Source organism: Notolepis coatsorum (assembly GCF_963971535.1).
Source record: "Notolepis coatsorum genome assembly, contig: SUPER_1_unloc_1, whole genome shotgun sequence".
NCBI classification, from domain to species: Eukaryota; Metazoa; Chordata; class Actinopteri; order Aulopiformes; family Paralepididae; genus Notolepis; species Notolepis coatsorum.
In genome coordinates this window covers 124,489-139,755 of record NW_028174886.1, presented here as the reverse complement: position 1 = coordinate 139,755, position 15,267 = coordinate 124,489, and the positions used below count along the sequence as shown (strand labels likewise).

The 15,267-nt window shown below is 44.5% G+C and overlaps 1 protein-coding gene across 2 annotated transcripts in view; it reads right to left on the bottom strand.

Annotated features, from left to right (window-relative positions):
- LOC311246341 (B-cell receptor-associated protein 29-like) overlaps positions 1-15,267 on the bottom strand; it is a 66,208-nt gene that overhangs the window by 34,506 nt on the left and 16,435 nt on the right. The window contains exons 1-3 of one of the 2 annotated variants that reach the window (XM_084338483.1): positions 9,092-9,188; positions 7,800-7,950; positions 4,997-5,132 (exon numbers count right to left, since the gene is read on the bottom strand). In XM_084338483.1, the coding sequence (XP_084194609.1) occupies positions 4,997-5,132; positions 7,800-7,950; positions 9,092-9,155 (351 nt within the window). In that variant the 5' untranslated portion in view covers positions 9,156-9,188. Of the gene's footprint in view, positions 1-4,996; positions 5,133-7,799; positions 7,951-9,091; positions 9,189-15,267 lie in introns of those variants that run through there. The other variant, XM_084338484.1, reaches the window with a different exon arrangement.

Sequence of the window (15,267 nt, the reverse complement as noted above, 5' to 3'; positions counted from 1 at the left end):
ATGCAGGACTACCAGAGAGCCATCGCCAGTGATGAGACACAATCACTGTTAGATACGTTCCTAGCCATGCCATACTCTAACAGTGTTGAAGGAGTAAACCTAGCTGTAGAACACATCAATTATATATTTGAAAGAACTGCAACAAAGTCCAAATTAAAACTATCAGGTAACAAACAGAGAAAAACTAAAAAGGACCAATGGTTTGACAAAGAATGTAAAGCTCTTAGAACACAGCTAAGAAAAATATCAAACCAGAAACACATAAACCCACAAAATGACACCCTACGCCTCCAATACTGTGAATCATTGAAACACTACAAAAAGACCATCAGAATTAAAAGGAACAATCACGTAAATAAACAATTGTGCAAAATAGAGGACTCTCTAAGCTCTAACTCCTTCTGGGACCACTGGAACTCATTGAAAAAAGATAAGCCGGAAGAAATGGCTATCCAAGATGGGGATGTTTGGACAAACCACTTCACATCACTCTTTACAACTGTACCCCTAAATACAAAAACGGAAACCAGCCAGATATGTGAAAAATTACAAAAATGGGAAAATATCATAAAGGATAATCAAAACCCTTTAGACTTCCCAATCACAGAACAAGAGCTGAAATCAAAACTCCAGTGCCTTAAAGCTAGAAAGGCCTGTGGTACAGATGGCATATTAAATGAAATGATTAAACACAGCTCTGAAAAATTCCAATTGGCTATTTTAAAATTATTCAATTTGACACTAAATCTAGGCTATTTTCCTGATATCTGGAATGAAGGACTCATAACCCCAATTTTCAAGAGTGGAGATAAACATGACCCAAAAAACTATAGGGGTATCTGTGTGACGAGTAATTTGGGCAAACTTCTATGTAGTATCATCAACACCAGACTCATAGAATTCCTTACAGAACACAGCGTTCTAAGTAAAAGCCAAATCGGATTCTTACCAAATTATCGTACCTCTGACCATATATACACTCTTAAAACCCTAATTGACATTCACGTAAAACAGAACAAAAACAAAATATATTCCTGCTTTGTCGATTTTGAAAAAGCCTTTGACTCAATTTGGCACAAAGGTCTTTTCTTCAAAATTCTAGAAAGTGGTGTTGGAGGAAATACATATGACTTGATCAAATCCATGTACACAAAAAACAGATGTGCTGTTAGAATTGGAAATAAAAGAACAAATTTCTTCACCCAGGGTCGCGGAGTCCGCCAGGGGTGCAATTTAAGTCCAACATTGTTCAATATATATATAAATGAATTAGCAAAGTTATTAGAACTTTCTACTGCACCCGGTCTGACTCTGCACGATACCAATGTAAAATTACTGATGTACGCAGATGATCTGGTTCTGCTGTCAGCCACTAAAGAGGGTCTACAACAGAACCTAGACATCCTCCACCAGTTCTGTCAGACATGGTCTCTGAACGTAAACATGAAGAAGACTAAAGTCATGATCTTTCAAAGGAGACACGAGTCTCAGAGTTCACATAATACATTTAAATTAGGCACACACATATTAGAAAACACAAAAAGCTACCCATATTTGGGATTGAAAATAAATCATAATGGAAACTTCAATATGGCTGTGAATGAATTGAAGGAGAAGGGAAGAAGGGCTTTTTATGCCATCAAAAGGAAAATTCCAATTGACATCCCAATTAGGACCTGGCTCAAAATTCTAAATTCCGTAATAAATCCAATAATATTATATGGCAGTGAAGTGTGGGGTCCATTAACTAACCAAGATTTCCCAAAATGGGAAAAACACCCATTAGAAGTACTGCATGCAGAATTGTGCAAAAACCTACTTAAGGTCCACAGACACACTGCCAATAATGCATGCAGGGCAGAACTCGGCCAATACCCCCTAATCATTCAAATTCAAAAGCGAGCCATAAAATTTTACACACACCTCCAATCAAGTGACCCCCACTCCTACCACTACAAAGCCCTTCAGAGCCAAGAGATGAACCCAGATAAGAGTCCCCTCTGCCAGCTAGTCAGAAATCTCTGCCCACAAATGCCTCAGGACAGATACCAAAAAATCTGGCCCAACCAAATAACCTCAAAACAAAAAGAAAACTATATAGAATATTGGAACAAATCAACCAAATCTCAAAGTAAATTAGAATTCTATTTGACCCTAAACAGAGAGTACACGGTGGCAGAATACCTGACTACTGTGAATGATATAAAATTAAGAAAGACATTGACACGGTACAGACTGAGTGGACATAGTCTAGCCATAGAAACAGGCCGTCACAGGCAGAACTGGCTGCCCAGAGAGGCCAGGCTGTGTTCACTTTGTCATCAGGGGGATGTTGAGACAGAACCTCACTTCCTACTATACTGTGAAAAATACAAGGATTTAAGAGAAGTTTTCTTTTATAAAATAAATAAAATTGATCCACAGTTTATCCATCTCCCTGATAATCAAAAGCTGTTATATATATGTGGGGAGAAAAGTCAGTGTACAGTATTAGCTGCAAAATATGTAGATGGTTGTCATACAATAAGAGAACAAGCCCTGTAAATACATGTATCTGGGTGGCTACATCTGTAAAATGACTACCCGATGGAATGTTTATTTTGTAATTTAATATGTTTCTGTTGATTGTTTTACTTATTGCTAATATTATGGTATGTTTTATTGCTTAATAATATATATGTTATTGTTTGTATGTTGGACTTGCTTTGGCAATAAGTATGTTGATATTTCATGCCAATAAAGCCTATTTGAATTGAATTGAATTGAATTGAATTGAATTGAGAGAGAGAGCCTTGGTGTCTCCAGAGAGAGAGAGCCTTGGTGTCTCCAGAGAGAGAGAGAGAGAGCCTTGGTGTCTCCAGAGAGAGAGAGAGCCTTGGTGTCTCCAGAGAGAGAGAGAGCCTTGGTGTCTCCAGAGAGAGAGAGAGAGAGCCTTGGTGTCTCCAGAGAGAGAGAGAGCCTTGGTGTCTCCAGAGAGAGAGAGAGAGCCTTGGTGTCTCCAGAGAGAGAGAGCCTTGGTGTCTCCAGAGAGAGAGAGAGAGCCTTGGTGTCTCCAGAGAGAGAGAGAGCCTTGGTGTCTCCAGAGAGAGAGAGCCTTGGTGTCTCCAGAGAGAGAGAGAGCCTTGGTGTCTCCAGAGAGAGAGAGAGCCTTGGTGTCTCCAGAGAGAGAGAGAGCCTTGGTGTCTCCAGAGAGAGAGAGAGCCTTGGTGTCTCCAGAGAGAGAGAGCCTTGGTGTCTCCAGAGAGAGAGAGAGCCTTGGTGTCTCCAGAGAGAGAGAGCCTTGGTGTCTCCAGAGAGAGAGAGAGAGAGAGCCTTGGTGTCTCCAGAGAGAGAGAGAGCCTTGGTGTCTCCAGAGAGAGAGAGAGAGCCTTGGTGTCTCCAGAGAGAGAGAGAGCCTTGGTGTCTCCAGAGAGAGAGAGAGCCTTGGTGTCTCCAGAGAGAGAGAGAGCCTTGGTGTCTCCAGAGAGAGAGAGAGCCTTGGTGTCTCCAGAGAGAGAGAGAGAGACTTGGTGTCTCCAGAGAGAGAGAGAGCCTTGGTGTCTCCAGAGAGAGAGAGCCTTGGTGTCTCCAGAGAGAGAGAGAGCCTTGGTGTCTCCAGAGAGAGAGAGAGCCTTGGTGTCTCCAGAGAGAGAGAGAGCCTTGGTGTCTCCAGAGAGAGAGAGCCTTGGTGTCTCCAGAGAGAGAGAGAGCCTTGGTGTCTCCAGAGAGAGAGAGAGAGCCTTGGTGTCTCCAGAGAGAGAGAGAGAGAGAGAGCCTTGGTGTCTCCAGAGAGAGAGAGCCTTGGTGTCTCCAGAGAGAGAGAGCCTTGGTGTCTCCAGAGAGAGAGAGAGCCTTGGTGTCTCCAGAGAGAGAGAGAGAGCCTTGGTGTCTCCAGAGAGAGAGAGCCTTGGTGTCTCCAGAGAGAGAGAGAGCCTTGGTGTCTCCAGAGAGAGAGAGAGAGCCTTGGTGTCTCCAGAGAGAGAGAGCCTTGGTGTCTCCAGAGAGAGAGAGAGAGAGCCTTGGTGTCTCCAGAGAGAGAGAGAGAGCCTTGGTGTCTCCAGAGAGAGAGAGAGCCTTGGTGTCTCCAGAGAGAGAGAGAGAGCCTTGGTGTCTCCAGAGAGAGAGAGAGCCTTGGTGTCTCCAGAGAGAGAGAGCCTTGGTGTCTCCAGAGAGAGAGAGAGAGAGCCTTGGTGTCTCCAGAGAGAGAGAGAGAGCCTTGGTGTCTCCAGAGAGAGAGAGAGCCTTGGTGTCTCCAGAGAGAGAGAGAGAGCCTTGGTGTCTCCAGAGAGAGAGAGAGCCTTGGTGTCTCCAGAGAGAGAGAGAGCCTTGGTGTCTCCAGAGAGAGAGAGAGCCTTGGTGTCTCCAGAGAGAGAGAGAGAGCCTTGGTGTCTCCAGAGAGAGAGAGAGCCTTGGTGTCTCCAGAGAGAGAGAGAGCCTTGGTGTCTCCAGAGAGAGAGAGAGCCTTGGTGTCTCCAGAGAGAGAAAGAGCCTTGGTGTCTCCAGAGAGAGAGAGAGCCTTGGTGTCTCCAGAGAGAGAGAGCCTTGGTGTCTCCAGAGAGAGAGAGAGCCTTGGTGTCTCCCCACAGAGAGCCTACTAGGGCTGAGCCCAAACGTTCGAACGTTCGGACCTTTGTTCATTACGTTGGCATTCAAATTCTAAATCAACATTCTCTTTCTTTTTTTTTAAATAGAATTTGTTTTCATTTTACTTTTTTTATGTTCATTCTGTTTGAACCAATGAGGTTTTTCTTCACAGTTGCAGATAAAGATTAGGCTACACTAATATTATAGTATAAAAAAAACTGAGTTATATTCATTAAAGAAAGTTGATAACTCACTTAATCAGATTAATCACTTCATTCAAATTGAGGATTTTGTTTGAGGATATTTATAAAAAATTTATTAAACTTTAATTTTTTTATTCTTAAACCCTGACGAAGTTCAAATCCCAAAAACAGGCTTTGGGGACAGCCTTACTACCTGTAGGGCCTCGGTGTCTCCAGCAGAGGGCCTATACCTGTCTGAGCATCTCGTTGTTCTCCATGTACTTGGTGGCAGCCTGGTTGGCTCCGTCCGCCTGCATCTGCAGGGCCTCCGTGGTGCCGGAGGCGGCCGCCAGCTGGTTGATCAGGGTGATCGCCCTCCGCATCACCCTGCAGGCAGAGAGCAACGACACCGGCTCACACACAAACAGGAGCGGCGGGTTTGGCAGACTTTGAAAAAAGGTTAACCGATATCTTCCATGTTTTGGATTTGAATATTGTAACAAACGGACAACTTGAACATGGGGTTTAGGAATGGGATTCAGTCATACACACTAAATATATGAAGTTAGTCCGTCTTTATGCCGACTACACTATTGTGTATTGTATTGCCGATTCTATATAGAACCTGCAGCTCTCCTTTGATGCTCTACAGGTTACTCATCTCTTTAACCATTAAACTGGTACTTAATGCTGATAAAACAAAGTCAAGGCTGTTTACTGGAGCCAGACATATTGATTATGATGATAGTACACATGCATCTACTAGAGATGGAGCCAACATTGAGAGAGCTGCTGAATAGACGTATCTTGGCATCTAGCTTGAGAAGTGTATGTTTAAATACCATATCGGATCTAGTCAGCAAACTGCATAATGAAAAATTGGCTTCTTCTATAGAAACAGAGCCAGCGTCCGTATGTTTAGTAGAAAAAGGTTTGTTGAAGCAGTTTTCCTCATCAGTGTTGGATTATGGGGATGTCATTTATAGAAACGCTCTCTTAAACCCCTGGACACCATCATCCTGCCCTCAACCCTAACCCAGTTTATTATCGGTGATAGCTATGGCCCTCACCACGGTGTCCTCTACGATAAGGCGGGTTGGTCTTCTCTGACAGAGACTAGGCGTACTGATCCTTGGTATTTGTTTATCTATGAGGCCATTGTTATCAGAAAGCTACCACCTAGGGCTGTCGCAGTAACCGTATCACCGTATCAAGGCACCCGCGGATGGAGAACAGACAACCGCGACAACCGTGGTAAAAAAAACAAAAAAAAACAAATGGGGCATCATCATTTTTAACTCGGTTAATGACGAGATTGCCTCGTGCCCCGTTTTCCAGTAGCATGAGCTAACTTCACGTCTCCATACGGTTTACAACTCACAGATGAAATCAGGATTTATTTTCATATCCCGGACTCGAGCCCCCAATGTTACCTTTCCCTGTATTAATCTGAACCGTAGTGGAGTACAGGGGAGCGTTCTCCTAACTGTATTAATCTGAACCGTAGTGGAGTACAGGGGAGCGTTCTCCTAACTGTATTAATCTGAACCGTAGTGGAGTACAGGGGAGCGTTCTCCTAACTGTATTAATCTGAACCGTAGTGGAGTACAGGGGAGCGTTCTCCTAACTGTATTAATCTGAACTGTAGTGGAGTACAGGGGAGCGTTCTCCTAACTGTATTAATCTGAACCGTAGTGGAGTACAGGGGAGCGTTCTCCTAACTGTATTAATCTGAACCGTAGTGGAGTACAGGGGAGCGTTCTCCTAACTGTATTAATCTGAACCGTAGTGGAGTACAGGGGAGCGTTCTCCTAACTGTATTAATCTGAACCGTAGTGGAGTACAGGGGAGCGTTCTCCTAACTGTATTAATCTGAACCGTAGTGGAGTACAGGGGAGCGTTCTCCTAACTGTATTAATCTGAACTGTAGTGGAGTACAGGGGAGCGTTCTCCTAACTGTATTAATCTGAACCGTAGTGGAGTACAGGGGAGCGTTCTCCTAACTGTATTAATCTGAACTGTAGTGGAGTACAGGGGAGCGTTCTCCTAACTGTATTAATCTGAACCGTAGTGGAGTACAGGGGAGCGTTCTCCTAACTGTATTAATCTGAACCGTAGTGGAGTACAGGGGAGCGTTCTCCTAACTGTATTAATCTGAACTGTAGTGGAGTACAGGGGAGCGTTCTCCTAACTGTATTAATCTGAACCGTAGTAGAGTACAGGGGAGCGTTCTCCTAACTGTATTAATCTGAACTGTAGTGGAGTACAGGGGAGCGTTCTCCTAACTGTATTAATCTGAACCGTAGTGGAGTACAGGGGAGCGTTCTCCTAACTGTATTAATCTGAACTGTAGTGCAGTAGCTACAGGGGAGCGTTCTCCTAACTGTATTAATCTGAACCGTAGTGGAGTACAGGGGAGCGTTCTCCAGGGCCGAAGTGGCGGTTATGTAACTTGCTTGTTATAACTAGCCGGACTTCTGTACCGTAAGGTGGTGACAGTAGACCAGGAAACCGTTCTCTCAAGGACTGGGCATTAATTTCCATTTGCAGCTCTCTATTCTTAATGTTATTGACTAACGTTACACGCAAATTAAGTGCTGCCTCTCTCTCTACCGTCCCCGCTACACTCGGGACTACATTAACATTTCCCTAACCCCTACGCTCACTTCGTTAACGTTATCATAGCTATTATGATCTGTAATGTCAACTGGATAACGTTAGCTTTGTTTGCAAACGTTAAGTTAACGTTCGCTATCTATAACGTTAGCTATAGGCTAGCTATCTATAAAGTTAGCTATAGGCTAGCTATTGGCTAGTTTCCCCCAATGATGAACAATGACACAAGTTGTGATATTTAACTAGCTATGTATGTGCATTCAAATTCGCTAATGATGGAGCATCGCCGTCGGTTGTGTGATAGTAAAGGGCTAACCTTCTGTATTGTCACAGTGAAAGGGTTAACCGGCTGCCGTGTGGCAGTGAAAGGGTTAAGGGGCCCTGAGGAGAGGTTATGGACGAGTGTTGTTCATTAGGTTAAATGTAGAGCGTCCTCACAGCCAGAGGAAGAGGGAGAAGCCAGAGATGTAGAGGTTCCTCTGGGCTCGGAACAGCTTCATGTGCCGATGGTCCAGCACGTTGGGGTGCAGCTTGACGTCCACGACGCGCTCGTCCACGGCCGAGTACTTCCTCACCTCGCGCACGGCGTCTGGGAGAACGAGACGGAGGAGGCGATGACATCACAACAAGCCCAAGACCTGTTTGATTATGTTGCATACATTTCACCCTGTGACACATGCGTACTAATAATATATTATGTAGCCTAGCGCTAATCTGAAGAGACCCGGCGTCCATTGTTCAAACATCCCATATACGAGTTCAAAACATTGAATCCCTATCGATTGATTGAAATTTTTTATTAACAGATTGCAGAATGGGTACAATACAGTACGGCTCAATACACACAATTGTTAAGGGGATGCAGACCAGAGAAAGACTTTTGTCTTGTTTACATCAGGGTCCCCCATTTTCTATTCATAGTGAGTTGAAATGAATGAATACAAATGTGATCCAATCAGAGAGGGATTACACGTGTTGAACTCCCTGGGGACTGGACACTGCACTTTGAACCTTATATTTGGGGTGGGTTGCTTTTCCTGCGAACTCTCCGCTCCCTTAAGATAGTTTTCTGAATGTGTTTTCTGAATGTGTAGTGACGTTTGTACTGCCCACAGGAGACAGAACCTAGTCCTGGTATAGAGTAGAGTTTCACTGAACTCAGACGTACAGACTGCTTTGTATTATAGTCAAGTCAAGTCCGATGTATTCGTCTGGCCCGGTCGACGTGGGGCCACTGTGGACACTGGACAGGCCAAGTGTTTTAACTAGGGAGGTCCGACATTGGCATTAAAATGTGATATCGGAAATTATCTGTATCGGTTTTCAAAAACATTTATTTAACCTTTATTTACCCAGGCAAGCAAGTAAGAACAAATTCTGATTTTATTTATTGTCAAAAGTATGCATAATGTTGTGTTAATTCCACAACAAGAGATATGTAATGTTAATTACCTGAAATATAAGTGGGGGGGACCCTGCATATATCGGTATCGGTTGATATCGGTATCGGAAATTAAGAGTTGGACAATATCGGTATAGGTAGAAGAGCCAATATCGAACATCCCTAGTTTGAACCCTTTCACTGCCACACTACAGAAGGTTAACCCTTTACTATCACACTACAGACGGTCAACCGTTTAACACGTTGTCGTGTGGCAGTGACAGGGTTAACCTTCTGTATTGTCGCAGTGAAAGGGTTAAGACAGCGAGTGCGTTGGTGTAAATCTCACCGAGGAACAGAACAATGAGGATTATGATCATGGTGAGGAAGAAGTTGTTCCAGAAGCCGGCCATCTTCTTCCAGATCCTCAGCCGAAATATCGCCTGCCATCTGGAAGTAAAACGGACACAAGACACCAGAGGACACGACACACGTGAACACAGAGGACAGACACTGCATGTGCTCCCTATCTACACAACACAACTATCTACATGCACAGTAGGGCCGTCTTAAATACTTCGGAGCTTCGTTCGATGGGCATGGAATTCGAATATGAAAATAAAATTTGATTATAAAAAAAAATATAAAAAAAATATGACTTTATTTATTATCTTTGTTAACTACAACAAGCAATGCTGTTTGTTATTTAAGATGAGGACAGATTTGTGTTCATTGTGCTGCTTTTATAAAGCCTCAAATGACGGCTTACAATATTATTTCATGAAAGCAAAGTGTTTTGTTTGTCTAAGATTTTAAAAGGTTTAAACTTTACAGCACTGACAAAGTTGAACAAAGTGCTGTACAAGTCCCACAACATATAAAAAAAATATATATATATATTTTTTTATTTTATTTTTTTAATCTCGAAGGCCCCCCTGCTGCCCACTCCTCCCAGGGGCCCGGCCCCTCAGACCACTCCTCCCAGGGGCCCGGCCCCCCCTGCTGCCCACTCCTCCCAGGGGCCCGGCCCCCCTGCTGCCCACTCCTCCCAGGGGCCCGGCCCCCCCTGCTGCCCACTCCTCCCAGGGGCCCGGCCCCCCTGCTGCCCACTCCTCCCAGGGGCCCGGCCCCCCCTGCTGCCCACTCCTCCCAGGGGCCCGGCCCCCCCTGCTGCCCACTCCTCCCAGGGGCCCGGCCCCCCTGCTGCCCACTCCTCCCAGGGGCCCGGCCCCCCCTGCTGCCCACTCCTCCCAGGGGCCCGGCCCCCCAGACCACTCCTCCCAGGGGCCCGGCCCCCCTGCTGCCCACTCCTCCCAGGGGCCCGGCCCCCCTGCTGCCCACTCCTCCCAGGGGCCCGGCCCCCCTGCTGCCCACTCCTCCCAGGGGCCCGGCCCCCCCTGCTGCCCACTCCTCCCAGGGGCCCGGCCCCCCCTGCTGCCCACTCCTCCCAGGGGCCCGGCCCCCCAGACCACTCCTCCCAGGGGCCCGGCCCCCCAGACCACTCCTCCCAGGGGCCCGGCCCCCCAGACCACTCCTCCCAGGGGCCCGGCCCCTCAGACCACTCCTCCCAGGGGCCCGGCCCCCCAGACCACTCCTCCCAGGGGCCCGGCCCCCCAGACCACTCCTCCCAGGGGCCCGGCCCCCCTGCTGCCCACTCCTCCCAGGGGCCCGGCCCCCCAGACCACTCCTCCCAGGGGCCCGGCCCCCCAGACCACTCCTCCCAGGGGCCCGGCCCCCCTGCTGCCCACTCCTCCCAGGGGCCCGGCCCCCCCAGACCACTCCTCCCAGGGGCCCGGCCCCCCAGACCACTCCTCCCAGGGGCCCGGCCCCCCAGACCACTCCTCCCAGGGGCCCGGCCCCCCAGACCACTCCTCCCAGGGGCCCGGCCCCCCAGACCACTCCTCCCAGGGGCCCGGCCCCCCAGACCACTCCTCCCAGGGGCCCGGCCCCCCAGACCACTCCTCCCAGGGGCCCGGCCCCCCAGACCACTCCTCCCAGGGGCCGGCCCCCCAGACCACTCCTCCCAGGGGCCCGGCCCCCCAGACCACTCCTCCCAGGGGCCCGGCCCCCCTGCTGCCCACTCCTCCCAGGGGCCCGGCCCCCCAGACCACTCCTCCCAGGGGCCCGGCCCCCCAGACCACTCCTCCCAGGGGCCCGGCCCCTCAGACCACTCCTCCCAGGGGCCCGGCCCCCCTGCTGCCCACTCCTCCCAGGGGCCCGGCCCCCCAGACTGCTGCTGTACAGATTTCAATGTAAACGGGTCGTTCTGAGTCAAAGGTTCTACATGGGATTTGATGCGTCTTCTTTACAGATTTATGACCTTTGATAAATGGAATGCGTGGAATGTTCGGGGAGTGGTTTTACCATAACACATCAGATTTATATATATATATATATATTTATATAGCGCTTTTCCAAACGCTCAAAGACGCTCCATTACATGGTTGTTACCTGCTGCCTCGCTGGAAGAAAGATTCTAAACACGCTGTGAGAAGTCGACAGTTGGTCAAACTACACCTCAAGGGAGAAATAGTTTCTGTGCTGCTGACTATTTGAAAATGGCAAAAGTAACTTTAGTCACGGAAAATATATTACAGTCACTGAATAATATTGCTGTATAATAATTTGTTAAATACTTCAGAAGTATGATATTTAGACGTGGTGCCTAAAATGAAGTGAATGGGGAGCCCGACTCCTCAGGGGGAGGGGGGGTTGGCGTCGACAGCATTGGTCGCTAGTTTACTTGTAGATGACCTTACCTGGAGATACAACTGCTTACACTTTAACATGTGCTGTTAGAACAAGCGCTCACAAAGCAGGTTAACTGCATGTAGCCTAGATGACCTCCTGAATGAATGAATGACTGAATGAAAACTTTATTTAACAGATTGCAGAATGGGTACAATACAGTACGGCTCAATACACACAATTGTTAAGGGGATGCAGACCAGAGAAAGACTTTCGTCTTGTTTACATCAGGGTCCCCCATTTTCAATTCATCATAACACACTGTAAACCCGCACGTTCAAAATAATCAATTAGTTTGAGTAGGGTATACTCAATATTCTATGAAAGTTCTACTAACTTGAATGTCTTGAGTTCGTGTGACGTGTTCTTATGTTTTGAGTAAATAAAACTCATAGTTTTTGATTGACTTGGAACTATTCACTTATTAAGTAAGTATAATGTAAAAGCATAACTTAAGTACAACTTAAGATAATTAAGTAGATACAGACTCTAAACCACATTATGTTTTGAGTAGATAAAACTCATAGTTTTTGATTGACTTGGAATTATTCACTTATTAAGTAAGTATAATGTAAAAGCATAACTTAAGTACAACTTAAGATAATTAAGTAGATACAGACTGTAAACCGCATTATGTTTTGAGTAAATAAAACTCATAGTTTTTGATTGACTTGGAACTATTCACTTATTAAGTAAGTATAATGTAAAAGCATAACTTAAGTACAACTTAAGATAATTAAGTAGATACAGACTGTAAACCGCATTATGTTTTGAGTAAATAAAACTCATAGTTTTTGATTGACTTGGAACTATTCACTTATTAAGTAAGTATAATGTAAAAGCATAACTTAAGTACAACTTAAGATAATTAAGTAGATACAGACTGTAAACCGCATTATGTTTTGAGTAAATAAAACTCATAGTTTTTGATTGACTTGGAATTATTCACTTATTAAGTAAGTATAATGTAAAAGCATAACTTAAGTACAACTTAAGATAATTAAGTAGATACAGACTGTAAACCGCATTATGTTTTGAGTAAATAAAACTCATAGTTTTTGATTGACTTGGAACTATTCACTTATTAAGTAAGTATAATGTAAAAGCATAACTTAAGTACAACTTAAGATAATTAAGTAGATACAGAGTGTAAACCGCATTATGTTTTGAGTAAATAAAACTCATAGTTTTTGATTGACTTGGAATTATTCACTTATTAAGTAAGTATAATGTAAAAGCATAACTTAAGTACAACTTAAGATAATTAAGTAGATACAGACTGTAAACCGCATTATGTTTTGAGTAAATAAAACTCATAGTTTTTGATTGACTTGGAACTATTCACTTATTAAGTAAGTATAATGTAAAAGCATAACTTAAGTACAACTTAAGATAATTAAGTAGATACAGACTGAAAACCGCATTATGTTTTGAGTAAATAAAACTCATAGTTTTTGATTGACTTGGAACTATTCACTTATTAAGTAAGTATAATGTAAAAGCATAACTTAAGTACAACTTAAGATAATTAAGTAGATACAGACTGAAAACCGCATTATGTTTTGAGTAAATAAAACTCATAGTTTTTGATTGACTTGGAACTATTCACTTATTAAGTAAGTATAATGTAAAAGCATAACTTAAGTATAACTTAAGATAATTAAGTAGATACAGACTGAAAACCGCATTATGTTTTGAGTAAATAAAACTCATAGTTTTTGATTGACTTGGAACTATTCACTTATTAAGTAAGTATAATGTAAAAGCATAAATTAAGTACAACTTAAGATAATTAAGTAGATACAGACTGTAAACCGCATTATGTTTTGAGTAAATAAAACTCATCGTTTTTGATTGACTTGGAACTATTCACTTATTAAGTAAGTATAATGTAAAAGCATAACTTAAGTACAACTTTATTAACAGATTGCAGAATGGGTATAGAGGTGTGATTGGTGTGATAGGTGTGATAGGTGTGATAGGTGTGATAGGTGTGAGAGGTGTGATAGGTGTGATAGGTGTGAGAGGTGTGATAGGTGTGAGAGGTGTGAGAGGTGTGATAGGTGTGAGAGGTGTGATAGGTGTGAGAGGTGTCATAGGTGTGACAGGTGTGAGAGGTGTGATAGGTGGGATCGGTGTGAGAGGTGTGATAGGTGTGAGAGGTGTGATAGGTGTGAAAGGTGTGAGAGGTGTGATAGGTGTGAGAGGTGTGATAGGTGTGAGAGGTGTGATAGGTGTGATAGGTGTGATAGGTGTGAGAGGTGTGAGAGGTGTGAGAGGTGTGATAGGTGTGATAGGTGTGATAGGTGTGAGAGGTGTGAGAGGTGTGAGAGGTGTGAGAGGTGTGAGAGGTGTGATAGGTGTGATATGTGTGATAGGTGGGATCGGTGTGAGAGGTGTGAGAGGTGTGATAGGTGTGATAGGTGTGAAAGGTGTGAGAGGTGTGAGAGGTGTGAGAGGTGTGATAGGTGTGAGAGGTGTGAGAGGTGTGAGAGGTGTGATAGGTGTGATAGGTGTGAGAGGTGTGATAGGTGTGAGAGGTGTGATAGGTGTGAGAGGTGTGATAGGTGTGAGAGGTGTGATATGTGTGATAGGTGGGATCGGTGTGAGAGGTGTGAGAGGTGTGAGAGGTGTGAAAGGTGTGAGAGGTGAGATAGGTGTGAGAGTTGTGATAGGTGTGAGAGGTGTGAGAGGTGTGAGAGGTGTGATAGGTGTGATAGGTTGGTATCTATGACCTGTGCCTGTATGCTAGCATGACACTGTTGGTATCTATGACCTGTGCCTGTATAGCATGACACTGTTGGTATCTATATGACCTGTGCCTGTATGCTAGCATGACACAGTTGACCTATGACCTGTGCCTGTATTAGCATGACACGGCTGGTATATATGGACTCCTCAGTCTCTAGTTTCATACCACTTCTTGCTAGCTTTAAATGAGAGAGAGAGAGAGAGAGAGAGAGAGAGAGAGAGAGAGAGAGAGAGAGAGATGTTAATAAAGTTATCAATCAATCAATCCGGGCCTGTGACGTCACTGTACCCATTCTGCAATCTGTTAATAAAGTTTTCAATCAATCAATCCGGGCCTGTCACAGTCACTGTACCCATGAATTCAATAAAGGAATATCTTATCTTATCTTATAAAAAATATATTTTCCACTCATTTCTATGTTTCAACATTACTGTCTGATGCAGTAACATTAGTGTGATGATGTCGGCATGAAAACATGCAACCTGCATGTTTCCCAGATAGCAAAAGACATTCATTAAATGTTGGATTTTGGTCAGATTTGTTATTTTTGGTTGAGGTTGAAAAAGCTATGTTGACCTGTGCCTGTATGCTATAGCATGACACGGATATGGACTCAAGACTGTAGCACTCAAGTTTGACACTGTTTAACAAACAATCTTACTTATACGCAGAGTTGTACCCTTCCTGCATGCTTGACAGAACTTGTAAGTCATTTTGGATAAAAGCAGCTAAATGACTAAATGTAAATGTCATGGATTTCAAAAATAGATATGAATATGAGACATTTCTTTCGTCTTTCTTTCATTCCTGATTTTTATTTTTATATTTTATTTAGGAGATACAAGATTGTTGGTTCCATATTCCAGCCAGGTCTGTTTTCTTCAATATTAGGCCACTGGGTGTAGAGTATTCAACTCTTTTACATTAATAGAGAGACAGAGAGAGAGACAGAGAGAGGGAGAGAGAGAGAAAGAAACAGAGAGAGAGAGAGACAGAGAGAGAGAGACAGAGAGAGAGAACAGACA